The 25714-nt window shown below is 35.2% G+C and overlaps 1 protein-coding gene and 1 long non-coding RNA gene across 18 annotated transcripts in view; one reads left to right on the top strand and one right to left on the bottom strand.

The window, feature by feature from the left end:
* C2CD6 (C2 calcium dependent domain containing 6) overlaps positions 1-25714 on the top strand; it is a 127210-nt gene that overhangs the window by 43930 nt on the left and 57566 nt on the right. For 16 of the 17 annotated variants that reach the window (XR_004812403.2, XR_003134281.3, XR_003134280.3 and 13 more), the window contains 4 exons: positions 298-354; positions 1085-1128; positions 2151-2486; positions 22859-22916. Coding sequence is in view for 14 of the 17 variants with exons in the window: in XM_025441610.3 (XP_025297395.3) it covers positions 298-354; positions 1085-1128; positions 2151-2486; positions 22859-22916 (495 nt within the window). In the remaining 3 variants the exon portion in view is untranslated. The remainder of the gene's footprint in view (positions 1-297; positions 355-1084; positions 1129-2150; positions 2487-22858; positions 22917-25714) is intronic. The other variant, XM_025441608.3, reaches the window with a different exon arrangement.
* The window catches only part of LOC112656352 (uncharacterized), a 41670-nt gene continuing 18159 nt past the window's right edge, over positions 2204-25714 (bottom strand). Inside the window, exons 2-3 of the long non-coding RNA XR_003134285.3 lie at positions 7065-7143; positions 2204-4970 (exon numbers count right to left, since the gene is read on the bottom strand). This is a non-coding gene — a long non-coding RNA (uncharacterized LOC112656352). The remainder of the gene's footprint in view (positions 4971-7064; positions 7144-25714) is intronic.

Genomic DNA, 25714 nt, shown 5'->3' with positions numbered 1-25714 from the left:
TTACCTTGAAGTGTTCAATTTTCAGGTATAGGAGAATCATAGTTTCCACTTCAGTATCAAAGTTGGAGAGTCGAGGCTAACCCCCCTCACTCACTGTAGGTTGCCAACTTTATTTTTCTTATCCAAATAGTTTATTTCAAGTCTAGTGACTTCTTTTTTTTCTGGTATTCCTATACTTCTTACAGCTTCCCCCAACATTTACTGATCACTGTGTTGCAGGCCTTTACCTAGATTATATAAATCAATCCTCACAGCAGTCAATTGAGGGTGTTATTATTATTTATCTACATTTTACAGATGAGAAAGCTGAAATCAGACAGATTAACCACTCAGAAGTCACACAGCCATTAACTGGTAGGGTTTGTATTTGAACCTAGTCTGTTTGACCCAAGAGCTTCAGCATTTAACCATACTGCTGCTCACATTGTACATAGACTTGTATCCTACCTGTAAGATAAGCCATTATTATCCTATTTTACATATGACAAAACCAAAGCTCAAAAAATGAGCTAAGCTGACCACAGCCACACAACTAACAGTGACCAAAATAAGTTTTGTTTTATACTAGACTTAACACATTCTTTTGTATCTCAATTTTTTATTCCGTCTCTCTTCCTTTTAGGTTTTCCTTTTCTACTTGCTAAATATATATTCTTTATGTCTCTAGGAAAATTTTGGAAGTGCTTCAGCCAGCTTTCTTTCAAATGGTCCTACTTTCTCTGGTCACATGCACCTTTATTCCATTCTCTTTCCAATCCCAACCCTATCACTGACCATCTGGGATTTATTTTATTTCCTCTTGACTTGTAGCAAAAGACACTGTATATCTGTTTTTATCTGAAATCTTACTTAATTCATGTTTTCATTTTATCTTCATGATTTTTAATTTATCATTCCACTTCCCAGAGATTTCTCAGCTTGTTTTTACTAAATAGTATTTATGTTTGAATAGCTGCTTTGATTTAAATTGCTTTGTTCTTGGTGAGAAAAATTAAAATAGTATTTTGTTAGTGTGCATATATATAAATATATTTATTGTTTTATAATGTTATATGATAAAATACTTCTATTAATTTATTAACAGATGTACCTTTTATAAAAGAGGAAGCTGAAACTGTTCCAAGTGAGGTAAGGGAACTTGGAAGAGAACTTCTAATTGTCACTATTTTATAAAGGGATGAAACATTTATAAATAAAGAAATATGTATAGATGGGGAAAAAAGCACCCAAGAAGTTATTCAGGTTTTTATGGTTATTTCTGTTGTGGCCGTATCTATACAATTACATTATTTACTTAAGTTATATTACACTATTAAAGGGGAAATTACAGCATAAAATGGTAATATTTAAAAATACATACAAAGATGGGGACAAAAGATGTTGACAAAGTGGAAGGGGGCAACAAGTAAAAATAAAAGCATAAAATTTTGCACAATGATCTTAGAAATGGATGCCACAGACTAAACTATATTCTTTACTTTCTCTGTGGGTTTATAATCTATATTTAAATAGAAGCAAAAAATAGAGTTCATATAATATTGTTTGATTTTATGATATTTTCTTTGTGCTCTTTTGCTGTTAAAATTTCCCTTTTTTTTTTTTTTTAAGATTTCTTTATTTTAGAGATCGAGCACAGGTGCAAGTTTGTGGTGGGGGGAGGGGCAGAGAGAGGGAGAATGTTTCAAGCAGACTCCCAGCTGAGCACACAGCCTGACATGAGGTTCAATCCCACGATCCTGAGATTGTGACCCAAATTGAAATCAAGAGTCAGGCACTCAACTGACTGAGCCACCTAGGTGCCCTTAAAGTTTTCTTTATTTATGATATATTGGTGTAGCATAATAATATCAAAATGTTAGACTCTTCAATTTTTTTTGAGAAATTGCTAGTTTATAAAATCTGAATACATGAGAACCACTGCTTTGTAAAGCAGTGTGATCATTTTAATGAAATAATATTCTATAGTCCTTAGTTTCAGGCAAGTGGAGTTTAACTCTTTTAATAAAGAATGCAATAATTGACAAATATTGAAGGTAAGTTCTTATGAAAACTGATAAAAGGGTACACATGATTTTAAGTTTTATTAGTTTTAAATATTTTCTAGTCAGTAATGATTAATTGGTAGCTTGCTTTATTGATCTATTTTCTAGTTGCCAGATAATGATGATAAGAAAGACTTGATTCTCCCACCTTTGAACGAGTCAAATCAAGATAATTCAGATGCTGTTGCTATTGCTCCTGAAAGTGATGAATCAACAAAGCAAACAGATGAGTCAACAAAGCAAACAGATGAGTCAACAAAGCAAACTCCATTGCCTGTTGTTCCAGTCCTGACAATAACGGAGGAGAACAAAACATTACCTTTAGAGGAATACCAATCAAAAGCTCCACCAGAGGGAAAAATGAAAAATATGTTCCCTCCACCAGAAGTAAAATTGAAAGATAGATATCCAAGCCTTTTAAAAACAGACTCATCTCCATCAGAGGTAAAGATGAAAACTAGCTTTATATATCCAGGTAAAATAAAGAGGAGGAACTTAGATTCATCTCCAACAGAATATTGTTGGCAAAGCAACAATCTAAGCTTAGCTAGGAGGAAGAGCACAAGCTTAGTTTCCCCAGGTTCAGAATCAAAAGGTAGGTCTCAAAGCCAAGATCCAGAGGAACACCTTGAATTAAAGGTAGCTGCTCTTGTATTAGAAGTGTGACTAGAGAAAATAATTCATTAAAAAAAAATAAAATAAATTGAAAATACATTCAAAAGTCTCCAAGTGGAAGTATGTCTAAGTATATTAAACATTCCTACCCTACTTATATTCGTCAAGTGAGGAGAAAAAACTCTTGAAGGAAAAGCAGAGTGATGTGAAATACCTGTAGTACAAAATAGTCTCATGGGTGGGCATAAAATTCAGCTGAAAGTGTAACAACAATAACAAGCTGTAAATTTATAGGAAACTTAAAAATCTTGAGAAGTTATTTCAGTGGAAATTATTCATAAAGCTATTATAGGAAATGGTATATTATTGCTATTATAGGAAATGGTATATTATTATTATAAATAATTGTATAGTTTAAAATGAGAATGATTTGAATATCAGTTTAAAGGGTTAAAGCCTTTCTCAAAATGACAGTTATTCTACTTAGATCTTTAGTTCTTCCCCACTAGAGTAATTGACCATAAAAGACACTCGTCTGCCCAGAGTTGTCTTTTCTTAGGGAAAATTAGGTATTGCACCTCAGCCTTTCATCCTCCAAAATACTTAGATCTTTAGTTCTTATTTGAATCACTATTATAGGTAGCTCCTAAAGGAGTGTAAACATGTGTACTGGCCAGTGGATAAACAATCTGAATTCTAAGTAAGGTTCTGCCTCTGAATACTTCAACAAGTTTGGGCACCTAAATCTCTAGATCTATTTTCTCATCTGTTGAATGGTAGATCATATCAGGTCATTTCTAAATTCTCTCCCAAATTCCAAAAGATAATTTTATTAAATATCTCCAGTTGGGGAACTATTCTTAAGTACCTTGATCAGTAGATTAACCAGTGTAACTTATAAAGAATAACATTCTTGTTTTTACTGAATGTGAAAATAATAGTTATAGAAAATTTAGAAAATAGATGCACAGACAACAAAAGTAGTTATAATCCTACTGCCACTTTTAACAATTTTATTTCCTTTCAGCCTTGGTATTTATATATAAGCATATTTTTCATTTATTTTTAAAAACTTGGATCAAAATAATATGGGTGTATATATGTATATATAAAAATAATTTTATATTGTGCTTTTTAAAACTTGACATTATAAGCATGTTACCTGAATTTTCTTAAAAACCTGAAAGATGTAGAATACCCTCAAATATAGATACTTAATACTTTCCTTAAACATTTTCTATATTGTTGGATATTCGATTTGAAATTAACATCCTTTCTGTAGCTGTTTCTTTGGATCTGTGATTATGCCCTCATGTATTTCTAGAGATGGCCTTTGGCAGATTTGCTCTCTAGAAAGATCTTACCACTCTACCTTCTCACCAATAGTATTTGAATATTAATGATCTTTTAAATAATGATTAGAACTTTTTCATACTTATTAGCTGTTTTGATTGTCCCTGCTGTGAGTAAACAGATCATGTCCTTTGTCCATTGTTTTCTGTTGAGTACTTGATGATTAGGTTGAGGTTTCACAGTGAGCTCTTTTTCATTATAAGGATATTAACCAGTGGTATGTTCATGACACATACTTTTTCATAGTTTGTAGTTTGCCTTTTAATTTCTCTATCGAGTCTGACTTCCAAAATATTCAGTTTTCATTTGATAAGTGAGTTACTTATTATTGTATAACAAATCACTCCAAAGCTTAGTGGCCTAAAATAATCATTTTCTTATCTTTAGAAGATTCTCTATAAGATTGTGCTCAGCTGGGAAGTTGTTTTGTTCCACTTAATGTTGGGTAGGCTCATAATCATTTAGGAGCTCAATTGGGCTGGAACACTCATGAGGTACACTTACATGTTTTACACTTTGATGGGGACAGCTGTAAATCTGGGTTTGGTTGAGATGCTTGAATATCTAGTTTGATGTATCTCTTCCCACTCCCCACCACCACTGTTATGTAACCTTAGGGATTATCTCTTTCTTTCTCCATGCTGCCTCTAGCAGGGCAGCTCAATTTCTTATGTTGCAGCTTGGGGCTTCCAATATACAAAACCAGAAGCTTCGAGTCCTCTTAAGACTTAGGCTTGGAACTAATGCAAGGTCCATAGATTAACCACCATAGATTAACTATCTCTACCCCCCAAATAATTCATGTGCCTCCTACATGCAGACTATACTTACTCCCCTTCTAAGATCCTTGGCTAATGCTATTACTGCATCAGGCTTAGGCTTGAAGTATAGATTTTCAGCATCTAAATCAGATCCAGGTAGATGAGGCTTCTTGAATATGGCTCTTCTCAATCTTAAGATCTGTGAATTGAAAAGACAAATTACCTGTGTCCTATATACATGGTGAGTAAGGAACAGGAAAACAGATAGGCACTTATCTTCCAAAGGTGGAAGAAGGGGAAAGTGAAGCATACAACAGTCAGTGAATGGGCCGTAGTAATTTTGAAGTTCTTGCCTCTGCCCTTGGGGCTTGGCTTTATCTTTTTTTTTTCCACGAAAAAGAGCTTATATTTGTAATTGAGTAGCTTTGAGGCCTATGTATTCTCCGTAGAAAATTGAGAGTTCAAAAACCTCTTTCCATTTAAGTTGTCTCTATTCCTGTCCCAGATGCTATGATTCTTAAAGATTTTGTAGGCTTTTTGTATATACAGTTATGGATATTCAAACAGCCAACTGTTGCAGTCTTGAATATCTTTAAGACAGGCCACTATTTACCTTTGATTGAAAGCCAAAGTGCTGTAGTACAATATCCATAAGAATCTTAGAGGGTCTCCTATCCAGCAAAGATAATCTAACAAGCCATCCTAAGATACTTAGAATATTTTTTGTTTAGCTGAATGAGTCAGTGAAACACTACCTTAAATCTTTTTGAAGTCCGAACAAGAGATCTTACAGTCACACCTTTGTGATCTTGACCTTGAAACCGCATTTTCCTGGCAAGGCCATTGGAACCCAATCAATGAAGTCATGAGACTGGGATTTCTGTCATTGGTTCAATGGCTTAACAGTGTCTTCAAGGACACTTTTTATCTTTCCTCTTTTTCATGCTCATGCTTGTCACTTTATGATCACAGGATGTTTGCTTCAATCATAGGCATCATATATAGATCAAGGCAGGACAAAGAATGTAGGGGTTGAACAATTAAATTCTTTTGCACTTGCCCCTTTTTATTTCTACAAGGAAACAAAAGTTTACCCAATCAACCCCCAGTAGATTTTGTGTCTCATTGACTAGAATTATGTCACATGAATACTTCTAGCTTCAAAGAAGAGTGGGAAAACTAATATTTGGTAAAAGGGAATGGGATTTCCAATAATGATTCATCATTTTGGGCTGGATAGGTTGCTGTTTTTTTTTTTTTTTTTTTTAAGATTTTATTTTATGCATGAGAGACACAGAGAGAGGCAGAGACACAGGCAGAGGGAGAAGCAGGCTCTATGTAAAATAATTAGGAAGACAAACCATGAGAGACTCCTAACTCTGGGAAACAAACAGGGTTGCCGAAGACGTGGGGTGGGGGAGGATGGTGTGACTGGGTGATGGGCACTAAGGAGGGCACTTGATGGGATGAGCACTGGGTGCTATACTATTGTTGGCAAATCAAATTTAAATAAAAATTAAAAAGAATAAAGCTATATATTTTTCTCTAAAAGAAAAAAAAGAATAGTGAGTCCATACAGACACTTAATATATACTTATTGAATTGGTTAGTTAAAAATACTGCTTTGGAATCCCTGAATATATTTTTAATTGAAGTATAATTGACATTAACATGTTTTGGGTATACAACATAATGATTTGATGTGTATATACATTCTGATTTATATGCACAACAATAAGTCCAGTTACCATCTGTCACCATACATACTTAAGATTTTTTTTCTTGTAATGAGAACTTTTAAGCTCTACCTATTTTCTTAGAACATTCAAATAGGCAATACAATATTAACTATAGTCACCATGATGTACATTACATCCCATGATTTACTTGTTTTATAACTGGAAGTTTGCACCTTTTGATCCCTTTCCCCAATCTCTCCTTCCTCAACTCCTCTCTTCCCTCTGGCAATCACCAATCTTTTCTTTATACAATTCCCTGTCTTCCTTAATCCTAGTTTTCTGTAGGTACTAGAAGCTTAAACTCAAGGACTTAAACATAATCAAGCCCTTATTATATATTTTTTGGAGTGTGGAATTAATCTCTCTGCCTTATGCCTGATATTTGGTATGCCAGAGCTAGGTGGTTTATTAGCCTTAAAAGTACTAAAATAATTTGCATTTCCTATGACTAAGTGGTTTTTATTAATTACATGCAATGAGGCGCATGACTTATAATATATTCAGAGATTCCACAGGTAGACATTATTAGTCTCATGATGATATTTTGTACCTACTTTGGTGCTGTGGTTCTGGCAATGAATTTTCCTTCATATCTATAGCTTCTGCTGAGTGGCCCGAGCTCCATGACTCCACCTATTAATTGCATGTAATCTTGTTATTTTACCCACTTTGTATTATCTTGGGAATCCGGGCTTGAGGAACTGTGTAAAAATGCTTATATTCTGGCTATTGTGGTTGCTGTGAGTAATAAACTTTAGTTTATGACCCAGGAAGTTCATTTCTTCTATCAGCCTTCATGAAACTGTGGCAGGCTAACTAGTTAGCTTACAAGCAGGGTACATTCTTGACAGCTTGGTGACAAGATGGGTTATTGACAAACATGGCTTTCTGAAAGATGAAGGACTGCTGGGACCTTGTGGTCTGATCAGTTGCATTTAAAGTAAGCATCACTGGTGGAAAGTGATGACCGAATAGTATGATTGATCAGGTAATAAACAGTCCTTTATTCTAGACTATTGGAGAGATGGTTATAAGTTAAGAGTTAGGAAGTAGGCTTAGAAACAGCTGCGTGAACAGTGCCCTGGTTGTTGCTAATTATCCTCCAGATAGGGAGACTTCCTTGCCAATCTGATGATCCCCCTCAATGTCTGTCCTATGTTAACAATTATTACTAAGATCAGTCCTGAGTAAGCAGAAGATTCTGCTCTTTGACAACAGTTACGGTGGTGCCTACCTATACTGAGATGAGAGGATGGAAATTTATAACTGTTATGGATAGAAACCAACTAAATCATTAGAACTTTGTCTGGTTTTCTTGGGAGATGAAGATGCCGGCTGTGTGATACCTATAAAGGAAGGACGGCAATGACTGGGCCATCTCATGGCTAAGTACTGCTGCAGTATATGGTGATAATCTTACATACATTCCAAAACAATAGTAAGAGATCTGAGTTTTTTTTTTTTTTTTATCATGAGTTCTGGCTACTAAAAGGCAGTTTGGCCCTCTTGGGGAGATTATCCTGAGACAGAAAAACCCTGGTGGAAACCATAATAGGTAGTGACTAGTTTGGAGGCATTTATTGCCCTGATTGTGTACACAGAGCTGATGAGAGTTATCCACTGACCCAAAAAAATGGACCCAAAGAAATATAAATTCTTGAAGTCAGCTCTGGTGCCTTGGAAAACTCCTTTAACCCTGATGTTGAAGCCAGGAAGAATTTATGAGATGTCATCATAGTAACGGGACAGCAGATGCCCTGGATTGAAGTGGACTCCTCTAAGTAGGTCACTACTGTGCAAGCCAAGTTTAAGTTACCTGACAACACAACAAACCTCATGGACCTATACAGAAGGAATGTGACTACAGCTCTCAAGTCAAATAATTCCCAAAGGTGAAATAAAGGTGTCAGCTATGAAGACCTTGTTGCCTGATATAGAGTGTTGGGTAAACCAGCAACATTAGAAGTTCATTTGATTGAACTATGAATTGCTGCTACACCACTCAAAACTGAAAATAAACGTGAGGTCTTGTTAGATGGCCTGGAGTTGCCTTCTTCTGAATGAACCCCATGACACTTCCTTTCCCTCTTAACCTCATCCCAAAGGCTTTAAAGAGAAACATGATTAAAGATGGAGCCATGATCTCCCTGTCCCTAAAAGGGGATATAAGGTTCTATACTGCCATCGAAGTTTTCTGGGGGAATTTCAGGGAGGGTAAGGACCCAACCATTTCTGGCTTTGTTGGTTATGAATGTACAAGTCTCTACCTATGGAAGGAAAACTTAGTTGGATTCAACTTGCAGGATTTGGGCAGGGTTCACAATGGGGAAGGAACTAATATAACCTTTTGGATGAGTCTTTTTAGGGCAGTTCAGTGTACTGTTGTTTTCCACATCTGAATATGTAGTAGGAACTATTATATTCCTACTTATCTGTCTCCATTCCACAGAGCTACAGGTAGAGAAGTGCTGGTGGGACATGTACTGCTACTCAGATTGTAAATTGTCTCCTTGTGCTCTTTCAGATGGTCTAACAGAAACACACTAGAATCCTAGAAGGAAAGGGGAAATCACAGCCTTCATTGAGGACTTAAAGGAGCAGGGAAAGCTGCATTATCTCAATACCACATCCCTATATGGCCAGTGAATTTGCTAATGAAGTTGGAGACTTAGAGTTATCACTCTGAATCCAATTGTTTCCTCTATATCCCTGCTGTTTCAGGTATTGCGATTATAACTGTATCCACTACACAAGACTGATGGCACTCGGTATGCTGTCTTGTACGCTGCCAGTACCACCCTTGCCATACCACTGACAAAGGGTGAAGCCAGTTTGCATATGACTTTCACACTTAGCCAGGGTACCTACTAGCCTGCTACTTTCTACCAGTGAGTGTGTCTGAGCTACTGAGCCCAGGCACACTCTGAAAGCAAGGCAGTGTATGAGGGAAGAGGGGGTACCAACCCTGAGATAAGGTAAAGTGCCAAAATAAAGCAGAAGTCTTGCCTTCTAGGAGCACCTGCGTGGCTCAGTCAGATAAGTATCTGACTCTTGATCTCAGCTCAGGTCTTGATCTCAGGGTCATGAGTTCAAGCCTCACTTTGGGCTCCATACTGGGCATGGAGCCTACTAAAAAAAAAAAAAAAAAAAAAAAAAAAAAACACCAGAAAACCAAAAGCTTCTAATTGCTCTAGATGTCCCTCACAGGCTAGCCTTCCTCACACTCTTGTTTTTCCAGTGTTCCTACTTTGGAAATAACAATCTCCTGATTTTAGTTGGTGTAGCCACTAGCATGCAGGGGAGTTTGTGTTATAGGAGGAGAAAAGATACCTGAAATCAACTGACTGGGTTTGGGCAAAAGTTCCAGTGGGGAAAAACTTAAGAGTGACCTTATGGGTAGGGCCCTCACTGCTGATTGAATATACTGTTATAGTTCTCATTACTAACCTTATGAAATGAAATTAATGTGTTGCATGCTTATACTGTAAATACTCATAATTTGTCAGAAGACAGTCTTCCATTCAGGGTTATTGCCACAGGTACAGAAGTTATTGTCATTTGCCACAGGTGGGTGGCGGATCAGGATTTATGTGAGTGCCTCCACCCTCTGATTTCTAAAGATGTTCTGTTGGTTAGCAAGTCAAAAGCCTCCATCTCATTGGCTCTGGTTGACCATCAGGGGTAGCTGATAAACCCTGAAAAATCCAAGAGTCTGCTTGCCAAGTAGATTCTCTTGGGACTCTGGACAGATTCACAGCACTCAGTTCCTTTGGCAGTCAAAGAAAAAGGGCAGTCTCTTCAACCACCTGTCACCCAAAGGATGCTCAGCATATTTTTTTTTAACTGGGTATGAGAGACTGTATATACCTCATTTAGGCATTGAACATGCTTTGAGTGGGGTCTAAACCAGTAGATTTTGCTGGCCAAATGGTAGTAGTATGTTAAGAGGTACATCTGACTTGGTCCTAGCATCTTTTTGGTTTTGCATGATAAGTATCAGCCACTGGTTTTGGCCCTAAACTTATCCCCTATTTTGGCACCTGAAACAAAGTCAATGGCTCAGTGGAGCCCCGGATTCACAGAGGTGGCCCTAAATGCCTAGGCAAAGTTCACTGATGGTTCAGCTAAGCCGAAACCTGATGGTGTCAGTGAGTTACTGTGGCTGTTTAAGGGCCAGGTATGCAGAAGCAATAATGGATATGGTTACCTGACTTTGTTGGGCAGAACTCTGGCCAGTACTACTCTTAAGAGCCTTGTTATATTTTTACTTACTTTTGGGCTATTGTCAATGGCTTAGCTGCCTGGTTTGTCATTTGGAAAACCACAGACTGCTGGATTAAAGACACTTCTCTTTGGGGCTGCAAACTATAGAACCAAATTGCTACTATGAAAATAACCGTCTGGGTCACTTCTGTAGATGTGATCAATAAAGGCATGTTCTTAGTGAGACTAGCTGGAATCAAGCTGCTGATTTAGCCTCTACTCCGCAGATTGCCACAATTATTGCCTGGATTTATCATACTGCCCACCTTCATAGCTGGGCCCAAAGTAGTCAACTTTGGTGAAGTTTAGAGGCTGCCACTGCATGCCCAACTTGATTCCTGCCAAATGTTGACCCATTTGTCTTGTGATAGGAGAGCTTATATTACAAGTATCCCACCTGCTCCTAGCATCGGACTTTGGGACATCTTTGGTGGTAATTGGTTGATACTTTTCCAGGTTATGGTATTACTTTCAGTCCAGTCAGATGACTTCAGCTACATCCACATCATGGACCTTGTAAGATCCACACCACATCTTGTAAGTTGCAAGATTTTACTCTTCTTTATGCCTGAGTAATATTCCACTGTGTGTGTGTGTGTGTGTGTGTGTGTGTGTACACACCCATATATACACACCACATCTTGTTTATCCATTCATCAGTCAGCTTCCATAATTTGGCTACTGTAGACAATGCTGCTGTAGACATCAGGGTGCATGTATCCTTTTGTATTCTTTGTGTAAATACTCAGTAGTGCGATTGCTAGATCATAGGGTAGTTCTATTTTTAACTTTCTGAGGAGCCTCTCTACGGTTTTCCACAGTGGTTGCATCAGTTTGTATTCCCACCAAAAGTGCACAAGTGTTCCTTTTTCTCTGCATATTTGGTAACACATGTTGTTTCATGTGTTGTGGATTTTAGTCATTCTAAGAGGTGTGAGGTGGTACCTCATTGTAGTTTTAATTTGTATTTCCCTGGTGATGAGTGATGTTGAGCATCTTTTCATGTGTCTGTCAGCCATCTGTATGTCTTCTTTGGAGAAATATCTATTGATGTCTTCTGCCCATTTATAAATTGGATTATTAGTTTTTTTGGGCATTGAGTTTTATAAGTTATGTATGTATTTTGGATACTAGCCCTTTATCAAATACATCATTGCCAAATATCTTTTCCTATTCTGTAGGCTGCCTTTTAGTTTTGTTGATTGTTTCCTTCACTGCACTGAAACTTTTTATTTTGATGTAGTCCCAGTAGTGTATTTTTGCATTTGTTTCCCTTGCCTCTGGAGACATATCTAGAAAGAAGTTGCTGTGGCTAATGTCAAAGAAATCACTGCCTGTGCTCTCTAGGATTTGTGTGTGTGTGTGTGTGTGTGTGTGTGTGTGTGTGTGTGTGTCATGTCTCACATTTAGGTCTTTAATCCATTTTGAATTTATTTTGTGTATAGTGTAAGGAAGTGGTCCTGTTTCATTCTTTTGTCACAATTTACCTCTTTTAATATTGTGAATCCATTAGCAAATTATTAAATAGTTATTTTTAGTAGTTTGTCCTTTAACCTTTATACTAGAGTTAAGTGATAATATACAATCATATTACAATGTTAGACTATTCTGATTTTGACTGTATAACTATTACCAGTATGGTTTATATTTTCATATGTTTTTGTTAGTAGCATCCTTTTATTTCATTTTGAAGAACTACTTTCAGCATTTTTTGAAAAGCAGGTTTAATGGTGATAAATTCCCTTCTGTTTCTCTGGGAAAGTCTATTTCATTTCAAAGGACAGTTTTGCTGAGTAAAATATTATTAGTTGGCAGGCTTTTTTCTTTCAGCACTTGAATGTAGTGCTCTGCTGGCTGGCAGGGTCTCTTTGATAACCTTATAGGGGGTCCCTTGTATGTGAGGAATTGTTTTTCTCTTGCTGTTTTAAAATACCCTCTTTGTCTTTGATAATGGAAGTTTTATTACAGTGTGTCTTAGAAAAATCTCTTTGGGTTGAATTTCTCTGAAGACCTATGAACTTCATATATGTCCAAAATTCTCCCCAAATTTGGAAATTTTTCATTCATTTCTTTAAATATACTTTCTGCCTTTTTCTCTCTCTGTTCTTATGGGACTCCAGTGATATGTAAATTGTTTGACTTGATGGTACTCCATAATTCACATAGGCTTTCTTCACTTTCTTCATTCGTTTTCTTTTTTGTCTTCTGGATAACTTCTTTCTTTTTTAAATTTTATTTTTGAATTTTTTAATGTAAATTCAATTTGCCAACATATAGTATAATACCCAGTGCTCATCTCATGTGCTACTCCTTCCTTCTTTCTTCCTTTTTTCTTTCGTTCATTCTTTCTTTTTTCTTTTGTTTGTTCTTTCTCAAGACCAAGTGGATTCCTTATTACACTTAATTTTTTTAAATTTGAATTTTATTTTAATTCCAGTATAATTAACATACAGTGTTATATTAGTTTCAGGTGTACAATATGATTAAAAAATTTTGGCAGCCCTGGTGGCCCAGCGGTTTGGTGCCAACTTCAGCCCAAGGTGTGATCCTGGAGACCAGGGGTTGAGTCCCACGTCAGGCTCCCTGCATGGAGCCTGATTCTCCCTCTCTCTCTCTGCCTGTGTCTCTGCCTCTCTCTCTTTCTGTGTCTGTCATGAATAAATAAATAAATCTTTAAAATAATTCTACATATGACTCCATGCTCATCAAGATAAGTGTACTCTTAATTACCTTCATCTGTTTTACCCATCCACCCACCTACCTCCCTTTTGGTAACCATCTGTTTGTTCTCTATAGTTAAGAGTCTCTTTTTTGGTTTGTCTCTCTTTTTCCCTTTGTTCATTTGTTTTAATTCTTAAATTCCACATGAGTAAAATCATATATTTATTTTTCTCTGATTTCATTTAGCATTATACATTTCAGATCCATCCACGTTGTGGCAAATGGCAAGATTTCATTATTTTTTATGGCTGAATAATATTCCATTTTATATATATCTCACATCTTTAATGATTCATCTATTGATGGACACTTAGGCTATTTTCATTATTTGGTTATTATAAATAATGCTGCAATAAATATAAGCTACAAATATCTCTTTGAATTAATGATTTCATATTCTTTGGGAAAATATCCAGTAGGGCAATTACTGGATTACAGAGTAGTTCTATTTTTAATTTTTTGAGGAACCTCCATACTGTCTTCCACAGTGACTGCATCAGTTTACATATCCAGCAATGCAGAAGGTTCCTTTTTCTCCACATCCTTGCCAACACTTGTTTCTTGTGGTTTTTAATGTAACTAGTCTCACAGGTGTAAGGTGATATCTCATTGTGGTTTTGATTTGCATTTCCCTGGTGATGAGTGATGTTGGGCATCTTTTCATGCATCTGTTCACCAATCATGTGTCTTCTTTGGAGAAATGTCTCATGTCTTCTCATTTTTAATTAGATTATTTGTTTTTGGGATGTTTAGTTTTATAAACTCTTTATATATTTTGGATACTAACCCTGTATTGGATATGTCATTTACAAATATATTCTTCATTTCTGTAGATTGTCTTTTAGTTTTGTTGAATGCTTCATTTTCTGTGCAGAAGCAATCACCTCCTCCAGTTTTTACTGCCTGGCTTAGGGAGAGTAATAGCTTCTGTCAGCCTTGGCAGGGATTCTCAGGCTTTCTTAGACCTTTTCAGTGGATAGTCTGCTCAACATTTGTTCCTTCTTGGGTGGTGAGGGATGGGGAGGGGCAATTTTTTTTGAGGGGCAAATTCTTAAGATTGTATGCATTCTCTTGATTTTGTAAAGCCAGGATGGGTGCTGACAGCCTTCCATTGGCTTCCCTGAGGGCAGAATTGAATGCTCAAGTTTCTGTGCTTTTTCCCAGTCCTGTAGAATCAAGCCAGCTTTCGTGTGTGCTTACTAATTGACTGCAAAGGGTTACACTCACTGCTGAGCAGAGAGCCTGATGCAGGGCTTAATCCCAGGACCTGAGATCATGACCTGAGCAGAAGTCAGACACTTAACGAACTGAGCCACCTAGGTGCCCATGTCTTTACTTTTGATATCCAATTTAGACTGGTATTCTAGAATTAGATGAGAAATAGTCTTACCAAAGAGAAGAAGCAGGAGAAGGAGGAGTAGGAGATGAAGAAAGAGAAGAAGAAAAAGAAACAGGAAAATCTGGATGCAAGAGAGGAAATAAACATATGCTAAAAAAGAGATCCACAGTTTGATCCAATTAAACATGTGATAAATGCCTATATTAAGAAAAAAATAGAAATTGCAAATAAAGCACCTAACTTTATGCCTCAAGGAACTAGAAAAACAACAAACTAAGGCCAAAGTTAGCAGAAAGAAGGACATAAGAAAGATCAGAGAAAAAAATAAGTAGAAACCAGAAAAATTAAATGGAACTAAGAGCAGGTTTTTAAAGAGATAACAAGAAATCTAGGACTCCTGGGTGGCTCAGCAGTTGAGCGTCTGCCTTCGGCTCAAGGTGTGATCCTGGGTCTGGAGATTGAGTCCTGCATCGAGCTCCCTGCAAGGATCCCACTTCTCCCTCTGCCTATGTCTCTGCTTCTCTGTGTTTCATGAATAAATAAATAAAATCTTTTTTTAAAAAAAGTAAAAAAATCTTTAGGTAGAACCACTAAGAAAAAAGGAAAGATGACTCAAAATTGGAATTGAAAGAGATGTTACAATTGATATCACAGAAATACATAGATTAATAAGAAACTCTTGTGAACAATTATATACCAACAAATTGGATTACCTAGGAGAAATAAACTAATTCCTAGAAACATATAACTTAAACTGAATCATGAATAAATGGCAAATCTGAATAGACAAATGTGAAAGAAGATTAATAAACCCTCCCAACAAAGAAAAGTCCAGGACCAGATGGTTTTACTGATAAGTTCAACCAAACACTTAAAGAAGAGTGAATAAAAATCCTTCTCAAAGTCTTCCAAAAAATTAAATTGGAAGAAACTCCCAAACTCATCTTACAAGATCAACATAACTCTGGTACCAAAGCCACATAAAGACACTACAAGAAAAGGAAGCTATAGACTGATATCCCTGATGATTATAGATGCAAATATTCTCAACAAAATCTTAGCCAGCTGAATCCAATAGCATATTAAAGGGATCACATATCATGATCATGTGGGATTTATCCTTGAGATGCACAGATGGTTCAATATATGCAAATCAGTAAATTTGATATACCACTTTAACAGAGTTAAAGATAAAATTTTATGATCTCAATAGATGAAGAAAAACACTTGACAAAATATAGCATTCTTTCATGATAAAATAAGAAATTGGGTATGGAAGAAATTTACTTCAACATAATAGAGGTCAAAATATATCAAGCCAACAGCTAAAATCATCCTCACTGGTGAAAAGGGAGAAGGCAAGATGGAAGAAGAGTAGGGGATCCTTGTTTCATCTTGTCCCCTTAATTTAGCTAGATAATTATCAAATCATCTTGAACATCTATGAATTCAACCTGAGATGTAAGAAAAGAATGACTGGAACTATACGAATAGAAAAGTGACAACCTTTTAAAAAGTTGTGAAGTTAAGGCCCTCTGATTTTCAAAGCAAAATGTTATAAGGACTCATCTTTCAAGTGCTAGTTCCCCTTGCCTGGGGTACCTAGTGTGGGATCTATTCCTCTCTTCTCTGTGCTTGTGGTGTCCTCCTCCCCTTTTTGTGGCTAGTCTCTCTGGGTATGTAGATCCCAGCCCATGTCTGTGCCATCTACCCTTTTTAATGAGGCCTCTTCTCTGTGATTAACTGTGAGAATATATTTGGCCACTTTGGGGGTGTTCTGGATTAGTTTCACTGAAATTAATGTTATCTAGATGTATCCATGGGATGAGGTGAGCTTAGCATCCTCCTCCTCTGCCATCTTCCCATGCTCCTCCTCTTTGTCTTTCTTTTTTTTTTCAAATAGGAATATTTATTTTCATTATTCTATCTCTCTCCCACTAATGTATGATTAAGAGAGACTGATAATTTGCTTGTGGTTCATAAGAGTAATTCAAGGGAGTTGTATCTAGACTTGTATTTTAAGCCCAATGCTGTGGTTGAATGAAGCTTTAGGAGAGCTTGAATGGTAGTAAGCATATTTTATATTTGAGAAAGGTATGAATTATGAGTTATGGTACAAAATGAATAATTATGGCCAAGAAGATAGACTTTGGTAGAATGAATGATTGACCCAAACACATTACCCTTTCTTGTATTCATGCTCTTTTCCAATTAACTTTTCAGGTTTTTTTCTATTAGAAGTAGAGTATACTTCTGGGCCCTTTGCTTTGAGCTTGTTCAAGTCATTCTTCTTATAGAGACAGCCAGCATCCAACGATAGATCAATCCAGAAGTAAAGTGTTCAACCCCTTTGCCCCAAATTAGAAAAACTCTTTAGAGCCATCTCAACTTCAGGACTCCCTACAAGGTCTGCTGAGGCCATGATTGGGACTACATTGCAGGTCAACATCTATCTCTTCTTTACCCTCCCGTCCTCAGATGTTGGTCCCAATAGTACCCTCTAATGCATGTCCTAAACATACATTTCCATCACAGTTTCCCTCCCAGAGAACCTAAACTGTGAAAAGCAAAAGTAGAGGACAAAGGAATAGTAAATACTGAGAAAACACTAAACCTAGAATTCTACACTTACTTAAATGACCATTCAAAAAAATAAAAAATATGTGATAAAATTGAAGGAAAAAATTATTTAAAAAAATATATATTCCTTCAAAACTGGTAGAAAGGGAAAAAATATAAAAACCCATCCAATCTCATACAATACAGGAAAGGAATACAAAAGGATCTCAGGGGAAAAAAGCATTTTAATAGGAAAAACAAAACGTGAGTTACAATAAATTTGTAAGTGAAAGCCACCTTTTAAAATATTTTGAGACTGCACTGAAGACAACAGACACATGTAAAACTTAAGGGTACAGAAAGGGTGAAACTAAAGAGAAAAAAAATGAACAAATAACCAAAGGAAAGCTGATATATCACTATTGATAAAAAATTAATACTCGGGATCCCTGGGTGGCGCAGCGGCCTTTGGCCTGCCTTTGGCCCAGGGCGTGATCCTGGAGACCCGGGATCGAATCCCACGTCGGGCTCCCGGTGCATGGAGCCTGCTTCTCCCTGTGCCTATGTCTCTGCCTCTCTCTCTCTGTGTGTGTGACTATCATAAATAATAAATAAAATTAAAAAAAAATTAATACTCATTTTTAAAACAAATACAATTATTTGGAGAATAGAGAGTTCCTACATAATTACTTAAAGCAAGAAAAATTCACTAAGTAGACATAACCATTGATATAATTTCAAAATATACACAACTAAAAATAACAATTTCAAATAGAAATTGACAAATTCACAATTAAAATGAGATAATTTAATCTGTTCTTTTTAAGATTAATATTTGTGTTAATAGAGCTAGCAAGCAAAAACTTTAGTGAGGATGTAAAAATGACATAATAACTTGATATGGTGGACATATAATGAATACTGCTTCCAAACATTAGAGAATATGTAATTAAAGGATATAGGGAATTTTACTTTGATATAATCCCACTTGTCTATTTTTGCTTTTGCTGGCTGTGCTTTTGGTTTCATATCCAAAAAAAAAAAAAAAAAAAAACACTAAAAAAGCAACATTGAGAATTTTTGTTAATATCTAGGAGTTTTATGGTTTCAAGTCTTAAGGTTTAGTGTTCAATCCATTTTGAGTTGTTTTTTTGTATGTGTATGCTCTGAAACAAAGGTCCAATTTCATTCTTGTGGATATCCAGTTTTCCCAACACAATTAATTGAAGCGATTATCGTGTCCCCATACTTGGCACCCTTTTCAAAGATCAGGTGACCATATATGTGTGGATTTATTTCTGGGCTGTCTATTCTATATGTCTGTTTTTTTATGCCAGTACTATACTGGCTTGATTACTGTAGCTAACAACCAACAAAATGAAAAAGTAAACTATGGAATGTGAGAACATATTTATAAGCCATATCTGATAAAGTGTTAATATCTAAAATATATAAGAAACTCCTATGACTCAATAGCATAGAAACCCAAATAACTTGATTTTTGAAATGAGCAGAGGAACTGATTAGGCATTTCTAGAAGGAAGACATACAAATGACCAGCCAGTAAATGAAAAGGTGTTTAACATCGTTAATCATCAAGGAACTACAAATCAAAACCACTATGAGATCTTACCTCATACCTGCTATGCTGGCATTTATCTAAAACCAACTAAAGAAAATATGATAAATACTGGTAAGGCTATGGAGAAAAGGGAACTCTTATACATTGTTAATGAAAATGCAAATTTGTATAGTCACATTAGAAAAATGTATGGAGGTTCCTCAAAAAACTAAAAATAGAATTAACATATGATCCAGGAATCCCACTTCTGGGTGTATATCCAAAGGAATTGAAACCAGGATATCTGTATTCCCATGTTAATTACAGCATTATTTACAATAGTCAAGACATGGAGGCAACCTGAGTGTCTACTGAAGGATAAAGGAAATTTGGTATATACATACAATGGAATATTAATATGAGGAAGAAGAAAATTCTTTTTTGCAACAATATGAACCTGGAGTACTTTATGCTAGGTGAAGTAAGCAAGACACAGAGAACAAATATTGTATGATAACATATGCTGAATCTAAAATATTCAAACTCATAGAAACAGAATGAAATAGTGGCTGCCAGGGTTTGGAGGAGAAAAACAGGTATTCATCAAAGGGTACAAAGTTTAGGTTATACAAGATAAATGAGTTCTGGAAATGTATTGTACAACACAATGCCAGTAGTTGATAATACTGTATTGTTTACTTAAAAATTTGCTAGGAGGGTATATCTTAAGTGTTGTTATCACAGAAAATAATAATAAATAAGTAGAATGCACCTGGCTGGCTCAGTCAGAAGAGCATGTTACTCTGGATCTTGGGGTTGTGAATTTGAGCCCCACGTTGGGGGTAGAGATTACAAAAGAATAAGGAGAAAGAGAAAGGGAGGGAGGAAAGGGTAGTAGGAGGAAGAGGAAGAGAGAGAAATTGATGTAGCCACTATGGAAAAGACCATGGAGGTTCCTCAAAAAATTTAAAACTAACATATAGTCCAGCAATTCCACTTCTGGTATTTATCCAAAGAAAACAAAATCACTATCTGGAAAAGATAACTGCGCCCTCATGTTCATTGCAGCATTATTTACAATAGCCAAGACATGAAACAACAGAATTTTCCATTGACAGATGATTGGATAAACAACTTGTGTATATATATACAATGGAATATTATTTGGCCATAGAACAGAAAGAACTTTGCCATTTGCAACAACATGGACAGACCTTGAGGGTGTTATGCCAAGTGAAATAAATCAGAGAAAGAAATACTTTATTATCTGATATATGTAGAATCTACAAATGAAGAAACAAACAAGAATCACAGATACATAGAACAAATTGGTATTTGCCAGAGGTGGCAGGTAGGGGATGGCAAAATTGGTAAAAGTGGTCAAGACACAAACTTCCAGTTATAAGTAGGTCCTAGGGCTATAGTGTACAGCATGGTTAGTATACCTAATAATACTCTATTGCATATTTGAAAGTTGCTAAGTTGTTGACATAAAAATAGTCATCACAGAAAAATTATAACTGTGTGGTGATGGATGTTAACTTATGGTAATCATTCTGGTGTATATACATATCTGCATATCATATATATATATTAATTGCATCTAAAAGTATTACCATGTTATATGTCAATTATAGTCCAATAAAAAATAAAATATTTTTTAAAAGCATGTAGGAAATAAAAAGAGTAACAAACCAGAAGTACAATAATACTGGCTTTTGTGTTTACCTATGTAATTACCTTTCCCAGAATTCTTTGTTAATATGGGCTTGAGTTGTTGTCTAGTGTCCTTTGTTTCCAGCCTGAAGGACTTTCTTAGCATTTCTTCTTGTAAAGCAGAAATATTAGTGGCAAACACCCCCACCTTTTGTTAACCCAAAAATGCTTTAATTCTTATTAATTTTTAAAGGATAATTTGCTTGTTATATAGAATTCTAGTTGACAGTTTTTCTTTCAGCTGTTTAAATGTGCCATTCTACTGTCTACTTACCTACATAGCTTCTGATGAGAAATTGACTCTTAATCTTATTGAAGAATTTTTGTATGTGATGAGTTTCTTCTTTCTTGCTCCTTTTAAGTTTTTACTTTTTCTTTTAGTAGTTTGATTTATATTATGTCTTGGCATGTATCTCTTTCAAGTTTATCCTCCTTGGAGCATGTTAAGCTCCATCCATATTTGGATGTGTAGATTTATGCCTTTTGTCATATTTGGGAAGTGTTCGGCCATTATTTCTTCAAAAATTCTTTCCAACACTTTTTCTTCTCCTGTGATTTCTGTAAAATGTATATTGGTACATCTGAAGGTGCCAAAGTTCTTTCAGATACTCAGATACCTTTTTTATATTTTCTGTCTATTTATATTCTCATTTTGTTCATACATCATTTTCTTGATTTCCTTTATCTTTGTCTATGGTTCTCTTGAGCTCTTTGAGCACATTTAAGAAAATTGTTTAAAAATCTTGGTCTAGTAAGTCCAGCATCTGAGTTTTTTCTAAAGTTATTTATATCAATTAATTTTCCCCTATGAATGGGTATATTTCTATATTTCTTTCATATGGCTTATAATTTTTTGCTGAAAATTGGGAATTTTGAATATTATAATGCAATTCCGGTAATTAGATTTTCTTCATTCTCCAGGGGTTACTGCTATTGATTTTGAGGGCAGCAGTCATTTGTTTCTTTAGGGACCTATCCAAGCCTTTTTTTTTTTTTTTTTAAGTGAAGACTATATTCCTTGTCATTTGTGGCTAGTCATTGGACTGTTCCATTATCTCAGTGGCCAGCTAATGACCCAACAGATTTTCTTTTTTAAAAAATATTTTATTTAAATTCAATTTGCCAACATATAGAATTACAGTCAGTGCTCACCTTATCATGTTGCCCTCCTTAATGCCCTTTATCCAGTTACCTTCTCCCACCCCACCTCCCCTTCTTCAACCATTCGTTTGTTTCCCAGAATTAGGAGTCTCTCATGGTTGGTCTTCCTCTCGATTTTTCCCTGCTCAGTTTCCCTTCTTTCCCTATGGTCCCTTTCACAATTTCTTATATTCCACATATGAGTGAAACCATATGATAATTGTCTTTCTCCAACTGACTTATTTCACTCAGCATAATACCCTCCAGTTCTATCCACATTGATGTAAATGGTATTCATCCTTTCTGAGTAATATTCCATATATATGTTCCATATATATTAATATTAATATTCCATATATATATCCATGTCTTCTTTATCCATGCATCTGTTGAAGGACATTGTGGCTCCTTCCACTGTTTTGACCCTTTTGTGGACATTGCTACTATGAACAGTGGGGTGCAGATGTCCTGTCATTTCACTACACCTGTATCTTTGGCCAACAGATTTTCTTAAACATCAAAATTTAGTTGTCCTTTCCTTTATTGACCAGTCCCCTGGATGATCTAAGTTTTGTATTAGATTCTGGAGTTTGAAATAGTCGATCTCAGTCTTTGACGGTTTATATTTGTTTCAGTGAAGAGAACAATTCTCTGAGCACCCTACTCCACCATTTTCCTTAATGTCACTTCTCCCTTTTTTGCTGTATTCTGTCTTTGGTATTAATCTTATTTTTATCTTTTTAAGTTACCATTTTTGTTTCCTATGGTTTGGAGTGACAAGAAGAGGTCAGTGATATACAAAATAATGCCACTTTTTAAAAAATGCTTGCCATTTCCTACCTCAACAACCTACTAATACAATGTTTCAGCTATGCAAGTTATCTTACTACCTCTAGTTTCACTGATTAAATTGTAAATGAATTCCTTAATACAAGGCCAACTGATAACATTGGGTCTCATTTTGTTACTTATAGCTATCAATAATGCTATTTAAAAATCATATTGATATTTAATTACTTTTCTATTCACTTTCTCTGTTTTTATTTCAGAGTACCTTTTGTTCCATTAGCCCCAAGAATGGAAATGGAAATTGTCCTAATACTGTAGGTAAGTTTTTATTGTATACATACTGTTTAGATTTTCAAATATTCAGTGAGAGAATATGAACTCACATAAAGTAATAACTATCAAGACTTTCCTCAAAAAATGTAAATTACATCATGATGTTCTATGGTTATTGAGATAAAAAAAACCTATGTATTACAATATTAATTGGAAATCAAACAAAGCAAAATATAGGTCACCTTAAAATCCTGGATAATACTTATTTTACATGATTATAATATTACTAACCATTTATTATATTAATATATGTTTATAAGCATTTCATCTACCCTATAAATCTACCTAGTGAAGAAATTTTTCTGATTCAAAGAGACATTAGGTGATATCATTATGAAGACATATATGACATAACAGTAAACCCAAAGGAGATAATCAAAATATTTAACACTAGAACATCCATAAACATGGAACAACCAAATTTGGGTCAGAATTTTGGGAGGACCCCTACTATGCTTGACTGGGATCAAAGAAAATGGTAGATTTCTAAGGGAATCAGGTAACCAAAGCAATGAATGTAAGATGGGCATTTGAACATCTTGAGGCAGCAACTTTTTATAAATTAGTACAGAAATGTTTTAATATTTAATAGTTAAAATCATGTAGTGACTGAATATCCATCCAGAGTAGATTGCAGTAATCTAATTAAAATGAACAGAAAATAAGAAGATAACTAAAACACTTGACAGGAAAGATAAGCAAGCAAGCACATTTCTTTGTAACATGCAAAAGTTCTCCAACACTCCCACTCATGGGTTATCCAATGAAAGTGTGATTGGCAAAAGTAAGAAAGTGTGTTTGGCAGGAATGTTTTTAGAACAGACCTTTACCCTAAAAGGAAAATTTTGCTTACTTGAATAGTTGAATATAACAAAATAAAGATGATTAGAAATTAATGCTTCATGCATATGTTTTTGTATTTATATATATGTACACTAATGTATATGTGTTTATACATTTGTTCTATACATTAATAGCAGTTCTAATAATTGGGGTACAGGAAGCCATTTGGGAGCATAGGATGTCAGTTGCAGGAACTGATACTTTAAATGTCAGGAAAGCTTTAAAGTACACCTAAATTATTATTTATTCTAGAGAAAAATATTTTGGAATAATATTCAGGGGTAATAAGACATCTTAGAAGAGTGGAATGCTTGGGTATTCATAATGTGATTCCTACAAAACTTTTATTCTAATACCCTTTGGATTCTTCTAACCATTGTAGAACTTTTAGAGTAAATCTGATACAATTACAAACCAGCTCCTTATTGTATTATTTCTAACTATTCCTTAAAAAGAGAAAATACTCTATCAAATAGTAGAGTATTAATATTAATATTAATGAGGGGATAAACTAGACCTCACCTCTGCCTTGGTACTAACTCAGTGATCTTAGGCAATCATTTGTTTTACTAAAGCCTTAATTTTGCCATTTTCAAAATGAAAGTATAGAAATAGGTACTAAGATGTTTCAACACTTTCCTTGCCATTATCTGATATTGTATTTTTAAAATTTTTATTTATTTTTATTTTTTATAGATTTTATTTATTTATTCATGAGAGACATAGAGAGAGACAGAGACATAGGCAGAGGGAGAAGCAAGCTCCCCATGGGTTGCCTGATGCAGGACTTGATCCCAGGACCCCGGGATCATGCCCTAAGCTGAAGGCAGATGCTTAACCACTGAGATACCCAGGTGTCCCTGATACTGCCTTTTTTAATCTTCATAACTTTGTAAACACTTTCCATATATTTATTTAATCTTAATACAACTGTATAGGGTTCACAGTAGTATCCTAATTTTACAAATGAAGCAACTCAGGCATGGAAAGCCAGAGCAATTTGAAAATTATGTAAAAGAGGCTATGTGAAACAAGCCAGTGATCCAGCTACCTCTGAAGGGTAAAGAACCTTTATAAACAGTGTCAGATTAAACATAGGATTAGAAAGATCATTTATAGTATATCTTTAAAAAAAGATTTATTTATTTGAGATTGAGAGAGAAAGAGAGCTGAGCAAAGGGCAGAGGAAGAGAGAGAATCCACAAGCAGACTCCTGATGAGCACAAAGCCCAATGTAGGACTCTATCCCAGGACCATGAACTTGTGACCTGAGGCAAAACCAAGAGTCAGCCACTCAACCCACTGAGCATCCCTATAGTATGTCTTTTTTTTTTTTTTTTTTTTTTTTTTTTAAAGCAATGCTTAGAAAACAGGACTTATTTCCCTATTGCTCACTTCTGTCTTGCTCTTGGGCCAGTCATTAACCTTTCTGGATTTTTCTCATTTTTAAAATGGGAGAAATTTTTTTGAGATGATTGGGTCTCCTATTTCTCTTTAAGTCTATATTCCTAAATTTGTATCTGAATAGAGCCTTTAAAAAAACTATTTAATATTACTATATGTTTTTAAATGGGTTTGTTATACTTTCAAAACAAACAAGGACAAAAGAGACAAATTTAAAAAACCAGACTCTTAAACATAGAGAACAAATTGTTGGTTACCAAAAGAGAAGTGGGTAGGGAAATGGGTGAAGGGGATTGAGAGTATACTTAAAGTGATGAGCACTGAATAATATATATAATGTTGAATCACTATATCGTACACCTGAAACCAATATAATAATGTATGTTAATTATGCTGGAATTTTAAAATAAATGCATAAATTAAGAAAAAATGGTTTGTTTTTACTTTGAACTATACTTTTCAGTTTACTCGTGTAGACCAGTCCTATATAATTAACCCAATACTTTTATAAATACTTTATATGAGGGGGGAGCTAA

This window comes from Canis lupus, chromosome 37 (assembly GCF_003254725.2).
Source record: "Canis lupus dingo isolate Sandy chromosome 37, ASM325472v2, whole genome shotgun sequence".
In the NCBI taxonomy this organism is placed as follows: domain Eukaryota; kingdom Metazoa; phylum Chordata; class Mammalia; order Carnivora; family Canidae; genus Canis; species Canis lupus.
This window is presented reverse-complemented; position numbering and strand designations above follow the sequence as displayed.